At 44.4% G+C, this 23,258-nt stretch overlaps 1 protein-coding gene across 1 annotated transcript in view; it reads right to left on the bottom strand.

The window, feature by feature from the left end:
• cntn2 (contactin 2) overlaps nucleotides 1-23,258 on the bottom strand; it is a 158,942-nt gene that overhangs the window by 41,530 nt on the left and 94,154 nt on the right. The window contains exons 15-18 of the mRNA XM_070549098.1: nucleotides 21,493-21,651; nucleotides 8,121-8,270; nucleotides 1,691-1,761; nucleotides 1,323-1,557 (exon numbers count right to left, since the gene is read on the bottom strand). Coding sequence (XP_070405199.1) covers nucleotides 1,323-1,557; nucleotides 1,691-1,761; nucleotides 8,121-8,270; nucleotides 21,493-21,651 — 615 coding nt within the window. The remainder of the gene's footprint in view (nucleotides 1-1,322; nucleotides 1,558-1,690; nucleotides 1,762-8,120; nucleotides 8,271-21,492; nucleotides 21,652-23,258) is intronic.

Below are 23,258 nucleotides of genomic sequence, written 5' to 3'. Positions count from 1 at the left end.
TAAATATAATTTTACTTACCGAAATAAATGAAGTGGAGACTCCTTGGACGCTCTATTAGTGCAATTAATGCCACAGCAAGTCATTTTGTCCAACAATTGCACAAATAATATCCAAAAAAGAATACACAAATGCTACAACTAATGGTCTAAGTTGAGAGACTGAAAATGACCGAACAGGTTTCAGGCGAGGCTGCGGCTCAGACTGAGGCCTTTCCCCGGAGCTAGCTCTGTGGTCACGTGGGTCTGACGCTCATTAATTATACAGAATTTTTAGGCTTTTAATACACTTAAACAGAAGAGTGACAAAAATTCACCCCCGTCAGAGTTGTCATGAGTGTAAACTAGATCATTTAAACCAAAAACATGTTCTGGTACCAGGCTGTAAACATGTTTATTTCTGCTGTGAAATGGGTATTTTTAACATGGGAGTCAATGAGGACTTGCTCATTTCTGACACCAGCCCCTAGTGGATGAGGGTGGAACTGCAATTTTTGGTACTTCCGGGATTGCTTCAATTTTTGAGCCGCATTGTGGGGGCTTGGGTTTGACCGGCATCCTCCTCCACCATCAAAGCCAACTCACCACCAGGTAGTGGTCAGTTGATTTTTGATTTTTATTTATTTTCACAATGAAAAACAATACAAAATATACAAGTAAATGATAACAAACGTGATGGAGAAATTGCCAAAACCCCTAAAGGGGCTTATTATGCAGCAAACTCCAAATAAGCAACGGCATCTGGCAATTTAAAAACTTTAAATCAAAAGGGGAGACAGCTCCATGTCTCTCTTCATGCGAGTGTCCGAGACATGCGGCCACAGATCAGATGAGACGACAACAACGTCGATCATCAGGCTGCAGCCTAAGGTATTCTGGTGCCAAGAGCACTTACAGAAATCTTTATGCTAAAATGTGTTCATTATGGATGAATGCTCAGGAAGTTTCTATAAATCTAAAAATAAAATGTGGTAATAATTCCACTCAGCATGGTTCCAGTGACACAGGCTGATGACTGGCTGCGCATCATGGTGAACGAGCCACTCTGGGTTTCTTTGTTAATGGACGAAAAGGGACGAGTTTGGCAAAATAATCACATGAAAGAAGTCATATTATAATGCAAACATTAACAGACAGTAGCCTTTTATATATTAATTGACTAAACACACTAAAGATTGAGTCAAGCACATTAATTTTAGAATTTCAACATATGCATCTGTGACCATTTCCAATGATTTCTTTACTAACATGTTTACTGGCAAAAGTTCTGAGAATGATAATGATGAATGTTTTTGATGAATTAGTTAAACATCACGATCTCTCACCTTCTTCTGCAGAGTGGACCACTACAGTCTGGCTGAAAGGACCTTCTCCTCTGCGGTTAAAAGCTTTGATCTTCACTTCAAAGGGAGTGTAAGGCATCAGGCTTTCATTATAGTAAACATGTCGAGAAGCCTCCACATATGGAATTCCCACCTCTGACCACAAGGACATGCCTTTCTTTCTGAATGCCAAAATGTAGCCAAAGCCATCACCATTCTGGTACTCTCTGGCCATGGGCTGGATGGTTAGGGAGACATTGTCAGAGCATTAGCAATTTGATGAGTAAAACTCAAGGACTGCTAAAGCAGTGTTAGAGTAATCACTTTGTTGTTTACAAGGTGTGAAAGTTAAAAACTACTCTTTCACTCACCGTCCAGGTAACAATCAGCTCATTGTGGTCTCCTCCTCCTCCACCAAGTCCACTTGGGGCCACTGTGGGAGCTTGGAAGACACAAACAGATGGAGCTAAGCAGGTGAAAAGCACTCGTTCATACATCTTTTTCAACACCAGCTGCAGTCTCTAATGTCAATGAATACCTTGTGTGTGTTTGGGGACAAAATGTTTTGGTGCTCCTGTTTCAGGGTATAGAAAAGTCTTTCTCATTAAAATGATTGGCTGTAGCCTCATTTATACGTCTCCATCAGCTCCACAAGGGAGAGACACTCACGCACTGACACACATTTTGCCTTCGGACTTCTTCGTCTCCAGGAAGTGTTGCAAAGTAATACCACTCCAGGACAACAGAGGGCGTAGCGCTGTTCTGGGATATCCTGTCTGGTCCAAGATTGTGCATTTACTATTGTGTTTGTTTATATATTATGTTTTTTTAGGGTTTCAGAGACTTTTTAACACGGACAAATTTGTCTCATCCTCCTCCACCTAGTATTTTATCTCCACTAACAGCACAAGCCTGAACATGTTCTGCCCTGTTGTGGAACTGGAGTTGGTTAGCTTCTACTAGCCAAGACGCAAACACGACTCTCTTCTTCTCATGGGCCGTCCCCAGACAAAGTGGGATGAGACCACGAATGCATATTTTTCATATGACAAAGGAGAGATTTTTTCTGACCATCATTTCCCCATCTTTTCTTTCTGCGGCCAATGCAATTGATGGGAGTTGAAGAAAATTCTTAAAGCAGACATATGAAAAACACACTTTATTTTTTTATCCCTTAATACAGTGTGTTTCTCATTTTAAGTGTCTAAGTGTCCAAAAAGCCTTATATTATTCACTAGAGGTGCAGTTTAGATATTTTATGATAAAGTTTTGGTCATATTTGTCCACTTGTTCAGTTTTTTAATTTGTCTAATACATCTTTTGTCTATGTCATCGTGATAACTGCCAAAAATGGTCCTGGACATCTGGCTAATGGACATCTGGGGATGGTGGTCTCCCTATTTAAAAAGGGGGACCACAGGATGTTTTCCAACTACAGGGTAGTTCCAATGCTCCTGAGCCTCCCTGGTAAGGTCTACTCAGGGATTCTGGCGAAGAGGGTCCGACAGATTGTCAAACCTTGGGTTCAGGAGGAGCAATGTGGTTTTCGTCCTGGCCGTGGAACACTGGACCAGCTCTATACCCTTGGATGGGTCCTGGAGGGTGCGTGGGAGTTCGTCCAACGAATCTACATGTGTTTTGGGGATTTGGAGAAGATGTTCGACTGCGTCCCTCAGGAGGTACTCCAGGAGTATGGGGTACCAGGCCCTATGATGCGGGCTATTATACCTGTGTCAGAGCTTTGTACCCATTGCCGGCAGTAAGTCGGGCTTGTTTTTGGTGAGAGTTGGACTCCGCCAAGGCTGCCCTTTGTCACCAATTCGGTTCATAATTTTTATGGACAGAATTTCTAGGCCTAGCTGTTGAGGTGTGAGGCTCTCACTGGAGTGGTTCGCAACTGAGTGTGAAGCAGCTGGGATGAAAATTGGCTCTACTAAATCCAAGACCATGGTCTTGAGACAGAAAAGGGTAGAATGCCTTCTCCAGGTCAGGAATGAGGTCCTGCCCCAAGTGGAGGAGTTTAAGTATCTCTGGGGTCTTGTTCACAAGTGAGGGAAAGCTGGAGAGTGAGATTGATAGGTGGATTGGTGCTGCGTCTGCAGTGATGTGGACGCTGTACCGGTCTGCCGTGGTGAAGAGAGAGCTGAGCCAGAAAGCGAAGCTCTTGATTTGCCGGTCGATCTACGTTCCTAACTTCACCTATGGCCACGAGCTTTGGGTAGTGACCAAAAGAATGAGATTGTGAACACAAGCGGCCAAAAGGGTGGGTGGGCTGTCCCTTAGAGATATGGTAGAAAATGTTGTTCATCTGAAAGGGGCTCGGAGTAGACCCGCTACTCCTTCACATCGGGAGGAGCCAGTTGAGGTGGCTCAGGCATCTAGTAAGGATGCCTCCTGGATGCTTCCCTGATGAGGTTTTCAGGGCGCCTCCAACTGGGAGAAAGCCTAAAGGTCGATGCAGGACGCTCTGGACAGACTATGTCTCTAGAGCCCCCTTCAGACAGGCCATGAAAAACGGAAATGTTCCGGAATCTGTCCGTAAGACCTTTCTGTCTGAATACAAACATCCGGATAACATGTTCCGGAATTTATCCGGACGAAGCCCCTAGTAACAGGTCCGGACTTGTTACGGACAGGGTGGCAGCTTCAGACTGGTGAGGTAAAGTTCCGGACAAGGGGGAGGGGGAGGAGGAGGGGACCGGGGGACGCTGTGCGCACCTAGATAACTCGCTCCTGTAGCAAGCGGTGAACCACGGCAGCTCGCCTCCAATGGTACCGTCTAGACGCGCGACGGAGCGCTTCACACCGCTTCAGTGATTCCTTTAACCATTGAGCTTCATCCACCAGGTCTCTTATGCGTCTTCGTGTGCGCAGAATTATGCTTAAGCGCCTCGTGATTTTTATCTTGAGAGGCGCTATAGAAATGATATTTTCTTCTTCTTCTTCTTAACATAAATCCGATTCTCCCCCACCCCCCACCCCACCCCCCGCCGCCGTCAGACATCTGGAACTTTTCCCTGCTGTGTGAACGCAGCCGAAAGGACAAGTTCCGGTACAAAAGTGGTGTGTCTGAAAACACAGTTCCGGTTAAAAACCGGATTGACTTGTCCGCAAATGTTCCAGAATGTCTGTCTGAAAAGGGCTTTGGTGTGCCAGGGAACACTTTAGGACTATAAAGGTGTATGTATTACCTGGTTCTGGGTTCATTCTGTGCCCTTCATAGAGTGACACACTTTTTATGCCTTCACAAATAAATACAATAAAAGACAGAACGTTCTGTCTTTTATTGTGTGTCTCACCTTACATACACAAGCATGTGTGTGCACACAAGTGCTCACATGGTGCTCTCACAAGTATGGACACTGGTTTTTGAAACATAACCTAGGGCTGTGGTTGGCTCTAAATGCATCATGAATTAAGTATTACTGTGTGTCTTTCAGCAAAAATTGTTACTGTTATGCTGTTTGGTGCAGCAATATCTTGGTTCGGTTCTGTTGTATTTTTGCCCCCCCCCCCCCCCCCCCCCCCCCCGTACATCCTTCAATGTTTATTTTTGTGAAACCCCCCTCACCTCTTCCTTTCTTCTCCCTCCTTTCTCTTTCATTTCCTTCTCCGTGTCCGTTGGGATTAAAAACAGCAGAAAGCATTTCTAATAACGTTTTAAAATCAACATTACAGTTGAATCTATTACTCTCCACCGGTGAGAGTAAGACTGTAGGGCTTGTTTTCGACATTCAGACATAAAATGTGATTTCTTTACAGCAGGACTTCACTGATCTTTCAGAATTATTCTCATTCACACTTAAACATATATTTAGTCTTGTTTTTACTGTCAGAGCAGAGACCAGGCAGCCGCACTGATGGACCTCCAAGACTAACTTGCTTGTGTTGCTGCTGAGCAGGTGATGCATTGTAACAATTCATTTTAATGATAGTAATAATGATAAATAATAACTGTCTTTAAATGAATATTTTGAATAACTAAACAAATGATTAAATGTTTTTAACAACTAAAGAAAGAGGATATTAAATATGAGAGGATGATAATAATAATCATAGATCAAACTGCACCCCTCACTTCTGAGATTATGGTTTCACCTTGTCTGGTTCATAACAGCAGAACATGGTTGTTCTGCACCCTACAATCTCATGCCCAGTATTAGGCCTCTAATACCTCTAAACTAGCACCCTCCCAGCACCCGCCCCCCACTCTGCTGTCCCCTCCTTGTTCACTTCCCTTTATGATTCATCATGCTGCCTCACTGCCACCTAGGACTGACTGATTAGTGTTTGTTGTTAGCCTCAATCCAATTCAATCCAATCCAATTCAATTCAAATTCAAAAATACTTTATTAATCCCAGAGGGACATTGATCAAGGGCAACCTGCTGGCTTCATTATCAGCTGTAAGTGGCTTTGGACAAAAGTGTCTGCTAAACACATAAACATAAACACATAAACATAAACACATAAACATAAACACAAACACATAAGCATAAACACATAAACATAAACACATATACATAAACACATAAACATAAACACATAAACATAAACACAGGCTTTTTTAATCCTAGAGTTTAATGGTCACTCTGGTTAATCTGTGAAACCCTCTCATGGTTACCGCCCCCTTAAAGAAAAAAGATTCTCATCAGCCCTACATGAATAACGTAGGTGGCCTATTTTAGATCCAAAGCTGCAAATGTCACCAAATGGTGAGGGGAATTTCCTGTCTGTAATAGAATAAACTAGAGAACAGCATCGGTGACAGCATCAACACAAGTGTAAAAGAATCCCTATCCCACTTGTCAGTGGGAAGTTCTCACATTCCTGGAGTCTGTCTACTGGGGTTCTGGAGAAACAACAACATGTTGCTACAGTATTTAAAGTCTTTTAACCCCCCCAACATCAAATTATTATGAGACTAGTTCACACGCAGAACACCAAAATGGAAACATCTGAAAATATTCCTGTAATCACCATAAGAGGTTATTGTTGTGGGTCACAAGTGCAGCTGCTCTGATGAGTTTGCTGTGAATTAAATGGGTAGAAAGAGCTGCAGGTAAATTTATCTCAGCTGTTTGCTGAATACTTTAATCAACCACTGCTCAGCTGCTGATCTGACTCTTAAATGCAGTACAAATATTATGAAATGATCTCATCACGTGTTTCTCCTCCAACGTCCTTAAATCTTCTGGTGCCCAGATCTGTTTACTGGGGCTTGTTTTAAACCAGTAAGGCTGTAGCATACTGGTGGCCATTTCTGACCAGTAATAGTATTTATGTTATTAATATTACTGGTGGTGTTTACTCCCAACTCAACTCCAAAACAAACAAAAAAAACATGAGCCGCCTTGGGAGAAACCTGTAAAGGTAAATCTGCTAAAGTCCTTGACAGAAAACTGTTATTTAGTGCTGATTTTGTTCTATTTGACAGACTTTAGGCTCCAAACTGCTGCAGGAAGTTAAAGCGACAGCACTCATACTCACAGTGAGCGCCGCTCTGCCTCATCGTCTGCAGCGTGCCGTCTCTGACTGTGATTGGTTAAATGATGACATGTGACTAACACACTAGAACAAAGACTGTTTGTGAAGAAGAGGAGTACCCTCTCCTTTCTCTGATTGATTTCCATAAGAGTGACTGAAACTCATTGCTGAAACCCAACACAAGAGTCCCCCCCCTCAAACAAAAGCTCTTCGGATCTACACGATGCACGTGAACGCCACATTTGGCTTCAAAAATGGCGATTTTCGCCAAAAAGTAACAAGTTTGCAGCTATGTTTACAGAACAACAAAACGTAAAAGTTAGCTTGCTATGGTATCTAAACCACCACATGATTAAAGTCACAGTTGGAACAAGCGACATAAAAAGTGTAAAAACACAATCTTCCCTATATTTTAAAGTTTCCACTGGTTGTGTGTGGATGTGTCCAAACAGCTGCATAAAAGATGTCGGCGTAGCTAAAGTGCCCAGATAGCACTGTTGCAGTGAGGGTGTGGTTCTGTGAAAAAAAGTTATCCTCTTAGGGAAAGTTCTCCGCTTTTTGACATAATTATGTGCGATTCAACGTGAAAATAATGAACGCAGCACTTTTTGTTATCATCAGAAACATATGACATGTGATAACGTACACGTCTTGTCACTAGGGTTGCTGGGATTAACCTTTTTGACTACTAACCTCAGTTAACCCCTGTAAAGACATCTTCAACACCACCAATAAATAACAAAAAGATGACAGCGTGACCCGCACAAAGCCAAAAGTGAAACTGTACACGTGCACGCAGCAAAAGAAAAACCATCGGGACTGCTCCATTTCCAGCTAGGAAACAGTTGAAGTCTCCTGTGTGGGAATGTTTTAGATATATTCCCACACGAGAGACTTCAACGGCCTCCTAGGTGGAAATGGAGCATAAGGTTGATGACTGGTCATGTTATAAAGCCCCTATCTAGTGGGGTACATGATAAATGACCCGCACTTGTGTAGCGCCTCTCAGAGTAAGGACTCCAAAGCGCTTTACACTACAGTGTATCATTCATCCATTCACACTCATTCACACACTGATGGTGATGAGCTACAATGTAGCCGCAGCTGCCCTGGGGCACACTGACAGAGGTGCCACCAGTCCCTCCGACCACCACCAGCAGGCGAGGTGGGTTAAGTGTCTTGCCCAAGGACACAACAGCAGAATTCTCTGTCCAGAGCTGGGATCGAACCTGCAACCTTCTGATTACTGGACAACCCCAGGTAGGTGTTTTCTAAACTGGCCGTTGTGAGAGGTGGACCATGTGTGTGGCCTTACCTGATTGCTGTGTGCGGACCATAGGGGACGGTATGCTGGGTTCTCCTCTGCCCAGAATGTTGCTACCAATGACTTGAAACTCGTAATCCATCCAGGGCATCAGTCCAACCACTCGAACAGACTCTGCATTCCCTTCAATGTTTTCTGGTTCTGGTTTATAGTGAAGGGAAAAAGGTCAAAAAGGAAGAAAAACATTTAAAGTGAAAGTCCCATCAGTCATCACACACTGGTGAAATTCATCTCTGCATTTGACCCATCCCTGTGGAGAGCGGTGAGCTGCAGACACGGCTGCGCTTGAGAACTATTTGGTGGTTTAACTCCCAATCCCACCCCTTAAAGCCGTGTTTGACCTTGAACACTTCCACCAACGACATTCCACGCAAACACACACTTAGGGCCTTGGGAGTGAGCACATTCAACGGCACTTGGCAGGGGGATTTTTCAGCCTCATCCCTAGTGCCGGTGCCCACTTCCAATTTTAAACTGCACTTAAACACTGAGGGCTGTGGGTGCAAGTGGGGTGGGGTGGTGGCATCAGCTGGCATAGGCCAGACGATGCCCGCACTGCCCGCTCACCACAGCCATGGAATACACCTCATGATCACACAACACTATATTGGAGCAGGTGGAGGGAGACTAGGGGTCTTAGCCACCTCTGTTGTTGCTTGGCTTCCTGGGGCTGGAGGCTAGGAGGGAGATCTGGCCGTCTGGTTGGGGTCTGGGGTGGTGGGTTTCTTTGCTCAGCGTTGGGCGGGGGAGCCTGCTCATCAGCACCCCAGCAGAAAGGGTTGAACTCTGGTTACCGGTGATGGTTGTACCCCATGTGCAGCAGTACCGGGACCAGAGTGAATAGGGTGTGTATGGGGAGCATGAGTGGGTGTCTGGCGTGCATTTTTGTAAGCCTTTGGTTGTATGTGCATGTGTGAGCACGAGGGAGGGAGTGTGTGACTGTGTTTGTGTATGACTGTATATGTCAGGTGGGGCCTTTGACTCCTCCCTTCTCCTGGGACTTCTTTTGATGATATAGATCTTCGTCTCCCCTCCCCATGCCACACCTGGTGTGGAGTGCGGTGCCTTAGTCTGCCTGAGAGTTTGTGGCTCCCCGGTCAGGGCGTTTAAGATTTTTGGCGTCTGCCTGATCAATCCCGGTGGCTGCCTGGAGGGATCTGGGTCCCTGGGCTCTGCTAAGTCCCTGGCGGGGGTGGTCGCCCCTGGATCCCGGGTCACTGGGTTCTGGGCTTGGCCTGCTAGGGGGTGGGAGGCTGTGAACGGGCCTGTGGGCTTGCCGCTGATATTTCCCGGGACTCTGCCGGCTGCTGGTTGTGACCCCCAGGGGCGATCCTCTGCGCCTCTCGAGGGGGGCAGGGGCTTTTCTGGTTGCAGTCTCCCTGGGGTCCCTGTGCTCTGGGGCAGCTCCTGGATTTCTGGGACTTGGAGCTCCTCTGTGGCCCCTCACACTCTCTATTGGACGCTCCAATAGAGAAACCTTACATAAACAAGCGCGTGAACGCACACAGGTGCTCACATGGTGCTCTCATAAGTATGGATATGGACTTGGTCACGTTCAACACATGTCTTAAGGCTGTGGTTGGCACTAAATGCACTGTGACTTATTATCGTGTGATTGTTCAGTTAAACAATGTTGGTTTTATATCTCTTCATCAAGATGACGCAGTGATAGCTTGCTCCTGTTGTATTGTTGTGTTTCCTTTTTCTGCAGGTCTAGAAGCAGACACTCGTTCATCATCGACTGTTTATTTTTGTGGAAACAACCCCCCACCCCCACCCACGCCACCTTTTGTCTCTTCCTTTCTCTTTCACCTCTATCTCTGTGTCTGGTCGGATTTAAAAAGCATTCAAAATCGATAACAATAAAGTTTTAAGTATCAGGCCTGACATTAAGGCAGCAGCTTTGATGCTCCACCTGAGAGTAAATCTGTAAGGCTTGTCACCAGCATTCAGACATCAATTCTGTTTGCTTCACAGCCAAACAGGACATGGGTGGAAAATAAATAAATAAATAAATAAATAGTGTCAAGCAGGAAGGCATTGGGTCCCATTTGTAAAGTTTTTGGTATGACCCGACCAGGATTTGACCCCCTACATAACAGTCCCAGGGCAACCTGCCTATCACTAGGCCACTGAGAAGGCTAAATACAGAATAGTGTTGTGTGTGCATGAAAAACATACCCATTATAATCAGAAATTATGATTTTAAATGATATTTCAGAGAACTGCACTTTTAAAGGCCCCATGTGTGAAATCCATTGAAATCATGATATAAATGTGATTTTTTTTAGCGCCGTGCAGTTCAGTTCAATTCAATTCAATTCAATTCAAAAATACTTTATTAATCCCAGAGGGAAATTGATTGCTGTAGTAGCTCAGGATAATAATAATAATCAAGTCATCAAAGAGTTGTTGTATATTACAATGGCTGTTGGCAGGAAGGATCTCCAGTAGCGGTCAGTGTTGCAGCCAAACTGAAGAAGCCTCTGACTGAAGACACTCTTCCGTTGTCGGACAGTCTTGTGAAGAGAATACTCAGGGTTGTCCATCATTTTCTTGATTCTCTGGAGAATCCTTCTTTGCATGATCTCCTCCAGCGTTTCCACAGTCGTCCCCAGAACAGAACCAGCCTTTGTTATTAGGCTGTTGAGCCTTTTCAGGTCCCTGCTTCTGATGCTGCTACCCCAACAGTCGATGGCTGAAGAGATTACACTCTCAACAACAGACTTGTAGAAGATCTGCAGCATCTTGCTACAGACATTGAAGGACTTAAGCGTCCTCAAGAAGTGCAGTCTGCTGTGTCCCTTCTTGTAAACGGCTTCGCTGTTCTTTCTCCAGTCCAGTCTGTTGTCCAGGTGAACTCCAAGGTGTTTGTATTCCTCAACCACCTCCACTTCTTCTCCCATGATGGAAACAGTGTTTGACTCCACCCTGTTTCTTCTGAAGTCTAAAATCATCTCCATTGTTTTGTTCACGTTCAAGGTCAGATGATTGTTTCCACATCATGCCACAAAGCACTCCACCAGCTCTCTGTACTCAGCTTCCTGTCCATCTCTGATACACCCGACAACTGCAGAGTCATCTGAGTATTTCTGTAGATGACAGGTCTCTGATTTGTACTGGAAGTCTGAGGTGTACAGGGTGAAAAGGAATGGTGAGAGTACAGTCCCCTGTGGTGCTCCAATGTTACTGATCACTTGGTTTTATGTGCAGTTCTTCAGTCTCACAAACTGTGGTCTGTTTGTCAGGTAGTCTTTAATCCAGGCGATAGTTGAGGCCCCCACCTGTGTCTTCTGGAGTTTCTGGCAAACTACATCAGGTTGGATTGTGTAAAATGCACTGGAAAAATCAAAGAACATGACCCTGACAGTGCTGCCTGCTTTGTCCAGATGACAGTGGATTGGTTGAAGCAGCTGGATGATGGCATCTTCAACTGAAAATCCATGGCAATAAGCAAACTGCAGCGGGTCCTGATATGTTCTAGTTTGCTTATTCAGGTGGACCAACAGGAGTCTCTCCAGGACCTTCATGATGTGGGACGTCAGGGCAACCGGTCTGTAGTCGTCATTGACTGATGGGCGAGTTTTCTTTGGAACTGGAACAAGGCAGGATGTCTTCCACAGGACTGGAACTAGGGATGGGTACCGAATTCGGTACTTTTTAAGGTACCGACCGAATTCCATAGTACCGACCGAGCACCGATTCATGTCATTTCAAACGGTGCCTTGTTTCGGTACCCGTCCATCGTAACGAGAACTTGCCAAGACAACTGCGCATGCGCAATAGCGTTTTGTCGTTGCTTGCTGTGAACCAGTTGTAAACAGAGCAGCATGGTAGAGAGAACGCACGCTAAAGCTTGGGTCCACTTCACTAAATGTGATGGGTAACTGGATGATGAAACCAGGGACAACTATCTAAGTGAGACATCCTCATCTTAATCTGCTCCGGTAGGCAAATATAATTAGCTTGACATGTTAGCTTCCGTTTCGCTAATGGTGCGTTAGCTTTCTCCTCGGAACTCCGAATTTCCGACTAGAACAACATGAACGCGCTCTAAAGTTTGGCTTCACTTTACTAAATGTGACGGGTGAAGACGAAACCAGTGACGATCTAAGTGTGAGGCATCGTTTTAATCTGCTCCAGCAGCTAAATAAACTGTTTAAGATATCGTTAGCTTGATATGTTAGCTTCCATTGCCACCATTGTTATCAGCTAATGGTGCATTCGCTTTCTCCTCGGAAATTCTAACTTCCCAGGAGGAAAAATCAATTGAAAAAAGATGGCAAAAGGAATGAAGATACACAGTAAATTTAGTTCACAGTAAAGATGTTTGCTTCAGTTTAATTATCAGCTTATAAAACTACAAGGGCAATGTTAAAATACAAACAGTTGTATGTTATTTATCATGATATTTATCAAATATGGTTATATATTGAGAAAAATATATATTTAATTATAAAAGAGAATTAAAATAATAAACACTCAAAAGTATTGAAAATTGGTACCGTTAAGTACCGGTATCGATTCGTAGGTACCGGTAATTAGTACCGGATCGATTCAAATGTCAAAGGTACCCATCCCTAACTGGAACCTTCTCCTGGGCCCGGCTGAGGTTGAAGAGGTGCTGCAGAATCCCACAGAGCTGCTCTGCACAGGCCTTCAGTACCCTGGGGCTGACACCATCTGGACCTGCAGCCTTGTTCCTGTTCAGTCTCTCCAGCTGCCTCTTCACCCGACTTCTAGAGACAGATAGGTGGGAGGGGGAGGTAAGCATCTCCTAACTTGGTTGAAGACAGATTTATAGAACCGGAAGAGTCCATGACTGCGTCAGAGGACAAAAGAGCTGGCGTGTGACAGGGAAATGTTTGATCAGAGGAGGATGGGATGTCTGATTGGCTGGGGACAGGCAAGGAGGATGCTGGGCTTGTTCCTGAACTGAACCTATTGAAGAACTTGTTCAGTTCATTGGCTGTGTCCATGCTTCCATCTGTGCAATCCTTCCTCTGCTTGAAGCCTGTGATCTTCTTCATCCCTGACCAGACATCTCTGATATTGTTCCTCTGTAGTTTGTTCTCCAGCTTCTTCCTGTATGCCTCCTTGCTGTCTCTGATCTTGATCTTCAGTTGCTTCTGTATACTCCTCAATAATTCCCTCTCCCTCCTTGAAGGCTCTTTTTTTCTCATTTAGCAGATTTTTCAGTTCACTGGTGATCCAGGGTTAGCTATTAGCGAAGCATCTCACTGTTCTGGTGGGTATGATGTTGTCCACACAGAAGTTTATATAGTCAGTGACAGGGTCCGAAATTAATTTTTTTACTCACCGGCCAGGTTGGCTGGTAGATGATGAAAATCTACTGGCCAAGCATATTTTTTACCGGCCAAAATTCTAAATGATTTAGATCTACCTAAAGCATGTTATTCTATATTATGTTGATTCCAAACAGAGTGACAAAATAATTAAAACATCAATTAATAAGAAAAACAACTCTTTTGTCATTTTTACTATTTATTTATTTATTTTTAGAGATGTTTTTATGAACTCTTACATTGAAATCTAGTCAGACTCCTTGTTTTCTCTGTCCATGAAGTCTGGCCTCCTGCCTCTGACACCGTCTTTGTGCCAAAGCATCATTTGGGCATCATTTGGGTCATAGTCCTTGATCTCTGGAGAACACAGCTGCACCATGAGAATATCTGAAAGTGTGTCAGGGCTAGGGTTGTCACGGTAACCGGTGTAGCGGTAAACCCCGGTAAAGAAGTTGACAATAATAATAACCGTCTTTTTTTTTTTAAATTATCTCGGTGGATTACCGTGGCTGCGGTGTAGGCGCGGTGACCCTTACCAGCCACCGTATCATCTGGAAGTTGCCGGCGGCACATGCGCACTTTGTTGTTTACCACCAAAACTTTCTTTAAGCTAAAGCTGAAATAAAGGCAGGAGGAGACGGCAGCACTTGGGACATTTATTATCCCTCAAAGAAGACAAAGCCGGAAGTATGGGCATTTTTTTTGGATATTTGAAGAATGCCGAGGGACAGTTGTCTGTGAAATGCATTAATGCTACGTGGCCATCATAATGTAGCCATTGTCTCACGACTCCGGCATCTCCAGTTCGCCACTTATCACAAAATCTTCTGGTTGCCACTGGTCCTGGTGGTTTTTCTTCCAGTTCGGCGAGTTTTCATTTGGAAGGCTGGCTGACTCCAGTTAAAAACCGCCACATTTCACCGCTAGTTTAAACACGAAGCTAACTGCTAACTTGATAAACTGATTGAATGGGATAGGTGGAAATGACGTTGGATGCAGCGTTCACGTTTCGCGTACGTTTGTGTACGTTGCATGCAGGCGAGAGGAGTATCAGAAATCCATGGAAGACGACTGATAAACATAACTAATTTGGTGCAAACATTTACTCGCCAGGTGGCAGGTAGAGCTCAAAAATGTACTCGCCAAATGGAGCAATTTGCTCGCATTTGGCGAGTGGCGAGTGTTAATTTCGGACCCTGGTCAGTGACACATCCAGTCATGGCATTGATGCCCTCTTCATATCCTTGGCAGAGAGTCATCCAATCTGTGGTCTCAAACAACCCGGTGTAACAGAGATGAAAATGTGAATTTCACCAAAAGTGATGTGCAGTGATTGTTTGTGTTTTTAGAGCCGCCTACTGGTGGTTAGGTGCAAATGCATGCAACGGGTCCTTCAGGCGCATTCACGGCCCCTCCCACCAAAGCAGTAATGAAAGCTGGTGGAGACCGTTGTATGCAGTTGCAGCGCACACACACTGATGTATTATTGTGTGCTTGTTTTTACATCAGGTAGGTTCAGATGTGTTTGGTAAAAAATATGATTTGTAAATGCTTTATTGTTTCAGCTGCCGGTGGCAGTTGACTGTTATACCTACTGATGGCAGTTAACTGTTTCAACTGTTGGCTAAGCTGTCATTGTTGGTACTATTAACTATTTTATATGTTTTATCAAAAAGAAAGTATGTATTGCTCTGAAATGCAAGTTGTTAAATTAACATATTGCTGTTGTTATTAAATGTCACTATACGATCACATGATGGAAAAAAGAAAAGCAGTAATGAAAGCTGGTGGAGACCGTTGTATGCAGTTGCAGCGCACACACACTGATGTATTATTGTGTGCTTGTTTTTACATCAGATCCTGCCAGTAAAAAGCTCTGAAGGGCAGTCCTGTGTCTGTGGCCTGATTGTATGTGTGCGGTGATTTGAGGCGACAAAAAGAAAAACTCCAATAAACCTGGACGGACAAGAAGAAGCACGTCACACCTGCAGGGCTTCTTCAGCGTCCTGTGACCATTTTCTCACAGTTCTTCTTGTCACAGGGTGCCTCTGAACAAGTGGTTTGTATTCTAAGCAGAGAAAAACAAGATTGTGATCTGATTGTCCCAGAGGAGGTCTTGTTTTGGACATGTATGCATTCTTTAAATTTGCAAAACACAAATCCAATGTCTTGTTTTTCTGGTGGAGCAGCTGACAAACTGTTGAAATGTTGTTAGTGTAGCAGAGAGCGAGACATGATTAAAATCACCAGATATAGCCACAAATGCATTGGGGTGCTGGGTTTGTAGCTTAGCGACAACGGAACTGATGGCATCACATGCATTTTCAACAATGGCTGAAGGTGGAATATAAACGGTTGCCAAGACAACACTGGTGAACTCTCTTGGCAAATAATATGGGCGACAACTTACTACCAAGAGTTCAAAATATGGGCTGTAGAGACGAAATTTCACTAAAACATGACCTGGATGACACTATCAGTTGTTGACATGCACTGCCACTCCACCTCCTTTTCTTTTCCCACTCCTCTTCAGATCTCTGTCTGCTCGTACAGTCAGGAATCCTGGCAGAGAGATGCTGGAATCAGGGATATGGTCCTGCAGCCACGTCTCAGTGAAACACATAACACTGCACTGCCGAAAGTCTGGCTGAGTCCTTGAAAGCATCAGAAGCAGGGACCTGAAAAGGCTCAACAGCCTAATAAAAAAGGCTGGTTCTGTTCTGGGGACGACTGTGGAACCACTGGAGGAGATCATGCAAAGAAGGATTCTCCAGAGAATCAAGAAAATTATGGACAACCCTGAGCATTCTCTTCACAAGACTGTCCGACAACGGAAGAGTGTCTTCAGTCAGAGGCTTCTTCAGTTTCGCTGCAACACTGACCGCTACTGGAGATCCTTCCTGCCAACAGCCATTGTAATATACAACACCTCTTTGACGACTTGATTATTATTATTATCCTGAGCTACTACAGCAATCAATTTCCCTCTGGGATTAATAAAGTATTTTTGAATTGAATTGAATTGAATTTGAATTGAAAAGGCTTTGAGTTCCTCCACCTTGTTGGCCAGTGATCTCACATTGCCCATTATGACCGATGGAAGAGATGATTTGAATTTCCTCTTTCTCTGACTCCGTTTTGTTCCCGCTCTGCACCCACGCTTCTTGCGTTTTAGCTCATTTGGGATTTGTGGCTTCAGTTGAGGTATTATTTCAGCCTTTCCAATGTTAATCAGCTGCTCCAGATTGTAAACCAGGTTGTTGCCATGGTTACGCATCTAACAAATGCTCAAAAAGTGAAAAAAGTGAAAAAAAATAGCTGTAAAAATCCTCCAAGCTTCAGAGCACCAGAAACAGAAAAGTAAAATGTCCAAAAAAATACAGTGTTTCTTGAGAAACTAGAAGAACAAATGTCTAAGAAAAGGCAAAACTTACATATAGTCAACTAGGGTTGTCACGGTAAACGGTGTAGCGGTCAACCCCGGTAAAAAAGTTGACAAAAATAATAACCGTCTTGTTTTAAAAAAAAATTACATTATCTTGGTGGATTACCGTGGCTGCGGTATAGGCGCGGTGACCCTTATCAGCCACCGTATCATCTGCTGAAGTTGCCGGCAGCACATGCGCACTTTGTTGTTTACAGCCAAAACTTTCTTGAAGCTAAAGCTGAAATAATGGCCAAAGGAGGAGCCGGCAGCGCTCAGGACATTTATTATTCCTCAAACAAGACAAAGTGGGAAGTACGGGCATTTTTTTTGGATATTTGAAGAATGCCGAGGGACAGTTGATAGAAGACGGCTATCCTGTTTGCAACATGTGCAGAAAAAGTGTCTGTGAAAGGCAGCAACGCTTCAAATCTCATGACACATCTGCGTGACCATCACCCACAACTCTACAGTCAACGCAAGGCAAATTAACGTTAGCGTTTTAGCTAAAATGCTTGATCCGAGGATTTGGGTTGAGGGAGAACGCAACGAGTCGCTATATAAAGCAGCCGTAGCGCCGCTACCTGCATATAAACCGTGTCGCGGACACCCCCATGTTGAAATGACGCTATGCGTTACGGGGCTCCCAGGGGCAGATAAGAGTTGGTCTCTCTCCGAGAATAATTATGAATTTAACAACGATTACTGCCTGATGACATTTTCCCACATCTGCAAAGCTCACTGGAAGGACACAAATCGAGGACAATATTTTCCTGATATAGGGTTTATTACTCAAGTAAGGGTAAAAAAGTATCTGATTAGAAGGCTACTTAAGTCCTGAGTATCATCTGATCTAATATTTTTAAAATGATGACATCAAACAGACAAAAAATAAGAAGTTATGGGGAGATATTGGTATTTTAAAGACTAAAGGGGAAAAATGTAAACAAATAAACAACATAATTACAAAATAACACATTTTAGGCTGAATTTAGACACAAACTGAGGACAACATTTTCCTGATATACAGGGTTTATTTAGTTGTCTGAAAATGTAACACGTTTTAAAAAATACCGCGATAATACCGAAAACCGTGGTAATTTTGGTCACAATAACCGTGAGGTTAAATTTTCACACCGTGACAACCCTATAGTCCACAGAGCTACTCCAACATGCAGCCACCCAGAGCAGCGCAGTTCCGGAATATAAATGTGATTTTTTTTTTGCGCCGTGCAGTTCAGAGAAAGTACTGCAGCTACGGTGGCCCACTCATGAGTTTCCAATCTCTTTTGCCTCACCCACACAAAGCATAAAAACTACTCAACCAGGAAAAAAAAAAGCATTTTTAATTATGGCTGTTTATCAACCTACCAGTCCTGAAGGAAGCAAGCTAGTTCTGTTAGATCTTGAAGCTTTCACCATTCACACACGGAGGAGGGGTGACGTCAGCCAGGAGGTCAGGTGTTGTGAGAAATTGTGTTTCCCTGAAATATTCTGTCTTGCCGTGTCAGGAGGTCACACTTCAGGCTATCTTCACAACATCTGTGATCGACTTTTACAGGAAACTGATGTAATGTAATAATGCTATGCTTGTGATTTTTGATCTACATGTCCTCCTAAAAACAATAAAAAAAGATTCAGTAAAAACATTCCTGTTCACTCTTTACAAGCTTATTTATCAATTTTGAAAGTTATGTAAAACGATGTAGTCTCACTCAGTTTAACCATCTTATATTCAAGGTTGTTTTGTTCTCATGATGGACAATAAATTATGTGAATTTGGAAATATTTGCTCTTGACTGCCTAAGACGGGAGTCGGCAACCCGCGGCTCTGGAGCCGCATGCGGCTCTTCCATCCATCTGATGCGGCTCTCTGTGCTTGTAAAATAATGAATGGATATTTAAATAAAATGCTATATATTTTACTGCATTAATTTTACATCTGTAAGCTAATTCTAAATGTAAAGATTGTCTGCGTGAACCTGAACAGGTCCAACCCGGTCGTACTGTGACACCGGGTTGACGCGTCACGCTTGTGCGTAATCATATCGGCGTGTTCTGAGCTGACAAGGATGTGAGATTCTGGGATTCTCCTCAGACGGCTCCTGGATGTGTCGCCACATTGGAGACAGGAACAAGCGCTATTCAGCCAAAGTTTCATAATCAGGGAACATTTTCTAAATGACAAGTCTCGCTTCAGTCGGAGGAATCTTCCTGCATGCTCCCTGGTTCTGCGACGCGCTCCAAGCCCCTCTCCACATCTTCAGCTCGCTGTGGACCCAATGTAGTACACGCTGACGGTGAGCTGCGCTGAGCGGTGTCCAGCTCAGATGTTCAGATGGGAATCTTTTCTTGAGTGATTTAGCTACATCTGCGATGTGCGAAACGAATAAAATGTCAGTTCGTCTGCTTGCGTCGGGGTAATTCTTTCTATTCTTTCTCCATCAAAATAAACGGTCAAATACGGGAACTGTCCAGTCAACACAAGCCCTGATTTTAACTGTTTTGTTTTCTTGTGAAAATAGCTAAAATTTAACGTGATTACCACCAGAGCCAGGCGCACTGCGCCGTTGTCTCCGTCACTGTAAATGAGGGAAAAACAAAATGATCGGATCCTTTTCTGACCTTCCCCACCTACAAAGTTTAATTACAACAATCAAACGTGACAGAGCCTGGATTTGTATTCTGAACAGTCTAAACATGTTTTAAAAAGAAACGTATGACAAAAGTGGCACCTGCTCAGTAAAACCACCAACAGGGTGACAAATATCAAAATATTGTCGGCAGAGACGGGCTACAACTTCTGGATCCACTTTATATAAATCGTTTTATTGATTATCGTCTTATGAAAGATAACTTTGACGTACACGAGCGACCGGTACCGGCTGCTGTCACCTGCTGTGAGCAGCTCTCTGCTGTCTGAGGGTAGGCCCCGCCCACAACGCCGCGGCTGCTGTGGCTCCCAGTGTTTTCTTTACTGTGGGAAACGGGTAATAATGGCTCTTTGATGGGAACAAGTTGCCGACCCCTGGCCTAAGAGATACAGAATATTTCAGGGGAACATCATTCCCCACAACACCTGTTTCACGTGGATGAGAGCAGCTTTGTAAACAAGCTGGCTACCAGCTAATGATATAGAAAAACAAAGAAAACAATCTCTTATGGAGCGATCACCAGCAGCCATGGCTGGCGAAGGCGGGTTGGTGATCGCAGTGGAGATCAGGTAAACAATGCTGACCTTCAGCCACCAGCTAATGTCCTTGGCTCGCCAGCCATGGCTAACAAGTACAGCAATGATGTAGCTAGTCTCTTCTACTTCTTAGTTGAATTAGCAGACTTCATGCTCCCAGGGCACATTGCTGCCCTCTGCTGGTTCTTTCAGGTTACAGTCATAGTTCAAACGCACAATGCAGAGCTCGTATGTTGAAGCTAGTGGATGACCATGGAGTGTCGACCACAGTTTTTGTATTTAAAAATTTAAAATTTCAAGCTGAGAGGAATATTTAGAATTGATGCTGGTGAGAAATATTAACTCATTCACTGCTAGTCATTTCCTGACCAGAAAAGCCCTTCGCTGCCAGCATTTTATAGCGTAGTCACAGAACGTTGCACGCCAAGATGATGTCAACACCAAAACAACCAAAACAATGGGTAGACTCACCTCTTACATCAGGAAGAATCCGTGCATTTCGAGTGTTATCCATTATTTCATAATCCGTTGTTGAATTATGATCGGCAGAAGCGTTTGCGGTTCGTGTCTCACTTTTGTTACAGCAGCGGCCCAAAACGATCTCCTAACACATGGATTTTCTGCTTTCTGATCATGTGACGTGCGACATACGTGGATGAAGATCAGCTTTAGAGCTGGGATGTTTGTTCTCAGGGTGCAGGGGCTCGTCCGATGCCCACACAGTCAAAAAATGCAGTGAATGAGTTAAAAGGACAAATTTGTGAACTGGAAACACGGGATTTATAGTAAACAGGTAAAAATATTTCACACTGGGGCTTTAAGGAGTAAGTCACTCCTAAATCTACCTTTTCTCCCTGATTAACTATACAAATGAGTGTCTAATAGTGCTGTAGACATGTGCTGTTAATTATTTGGCACTTTAGTGCATCTTTGTTAAAATATTCTGCCTTAAACTGTCAAGAGTTGCGCCATCTTCAGGTAAAAACTCCGCATTGTATTTGAATTTAAATCTGCCATCGTTATTGGATAAGAGGTACACTATGATGTAGCTGGTACATTATGATGTCACAATGTCATTGTGAGCCTGTGTGTGTGTATTTGTTAGCAGCTCTGCCTTCTTGGTCTGCCAGGCAACAGCATGTATTGCATTTTTCAAAAAGGAAGTGAAAGTTGAGTAACACTGGTAGAGGGTGACTTGCTCTTTAAATTGTATTTTCTAATGCTGTGAGTGGAGTACTGGATCAAACACTGTTTTGGAAAATTACATTCACCTAATTACAATTAGGTGAATAGCGGTTCCATGGGAAAACTTACAAAACACAAATCCTCTGGGGTTAGTCAGTATAGAAAAATGACATCCTACATTAATCAATAACATCTAATAACTAAACTAAAGAAATAACATCCACAATCGAAAGTAAAAAAAATTATAAAACTGTTCACCTGTCATCATCTTCTTCCACTCTAATGACAGAGCAGATCGACCCATAATGATGTATCTGCCAATGGGGCTGTGGTTATCGTAGCCACGACTCCACCTTAGCTCAACAGATGTCTCAGTCACATTCTTTACAAGCAGACCTCCTGGAGGTCCTGGAGGCCCTGAACACAACACAAGAAGAGTTTCATGCTTTCCCCATGTTCGTAGTCAGACCTAAATCAATTGGTAATAAAATGAGAACAAATAAACAGCTATAGGTATGATTTCAAATTTTAATTTCTTTACATGTTTATTTTGACAAATGTTGACTTTTAAACTTTAATGTGTGGACACTTGTACATTTTGGGGACATGTTGCTGGTCCACACAGTGTGGAGTAGCCTAAAACTTGATTTTTGAGGTATGGTGTGAATAAAGCCCTCCCTGGGTGGCCACTTTACGAAGGTTGAGAGATTTGAGTGCCCAATGATCTTAGGAGCTAAGTTGCCTGAGGTCTTATGCCTCTGGTAGGGTCACCCATGGCAAACAGTTCCTAGGTCACAGATCAGACAAAGAGCAGCCCAAAGACCTCTTATGGAGAAAAATATACATTGAAATAGTGTTCCCTCGCCCAAACGCGGGTCACTGGAGCCCTCCTCTGAAGCCAGACCTGGAGGTGGGGTATGTTGGCAAGCGCCTTGTGGCCGGGCTTTAACCCATGGAGCCCGGCTGTGCACAGCCCGAAGAGGAAACGTGGGTCGCCTTTCACATGGGCTTACCACTCGTGAGAGAGGTTAAAGGAGTTGGGTGCTGTGTGACGGGTGGTGGCCAAGAGCGGGGACCTTGGCGGTCTGATCCTCGGCTACAGTAGATGGCTCTTGGCACATGGAATGTCACCTCTCTGGTGGGGAAGGAGCCTGAGTTGGTGTGTAAGATTGAGAGGTTCCGACTAGATATAGCCAGACTCACCTCAATGCATGGCTCTGGCTCCGGTACCAGTTTCCTTGAGAGGGGCTGGACACTCTATAACTCTGGAGTTGCCCCCACTGAGGCCTGCCGAGCAGGGGTGGGCATACTAGTTATCCCCCATTTTGGTGCTTGTACTTTTGGGTTTTTCCTTGAATGAGAGGGTAGCCTCCCTTCCGCCTACGTGTGGGGTTCAGGACCTGACTGTTGTCTGTGCTTATGCACCAAACTGCAGCTCAGACTACCCACCCTTTTCAGAGATGCCGGTCAGATCTGGCAGGCCCAAACGTATTGTGAGGGTCTGATGTGAACGTGTGGCAGAGTCTCCTGTCAAATTAAGCTTCAATTCTCACCTCCAAAATAACAAAACAGTCCAGGGGGGTGGGGGACATTGAGTCCAAATGGACCTTGTTTTGTGCCTCCATTATTGAGGCGGCCAACCAGAGCTGTAGCCGCAGGGTCGTTGGTAGGGAGGGACTCGGAGTAGAACCGCTGCTCCTCCAGATCGAAAGGAGTCAGTTGAGGTGGTTTGGGCATCTGGTCAGGATGCCTCCTGGACGCCTCCCTGGGGAGGTGTTTCGGGCATGTCCTGCCGGCAGGAGACCCCCGGGTCGACCCAGGACACGTTGGAGAGGTTACATCTCCAATCTGGTCCGGAAATGCCTTGGGGTCCTGCCGGAGGAGCTGGTGGAGGTGGCCGGGGAGAGGACGGTCTGGAGCTCCCTAGTTGGGATGCTGCCCCCGCGACCCGGACCCGGATAAGCGGAGGAAGACGACAACGACGAAGTGTACATAACTCAGACTGGATGTAGGTGCATAAACTT

The sequence above is a fragment of the Nothobranchius furzeri genome, chromosome 3, assembly GCF_043380555.1.
Source record: "Nothobranchius furzeri strain GRZ-AD chromosome 3, NfurGRZ-RIMD1, whole genome shotgun sequence".
Classification (NCBI taxonomy): Eukaryota; Metazoa; Chordata; class Actinopteri; order Cyprinodontiformes; family Nothobranchiidae; genus Nothobranchius; species Nothobranchius furzeri.
The sequence above is the reverse complement of the archived record's forward strand: the minus strand, read 5'-3'. Positions and strand labels throughout refer to the sequence as shown.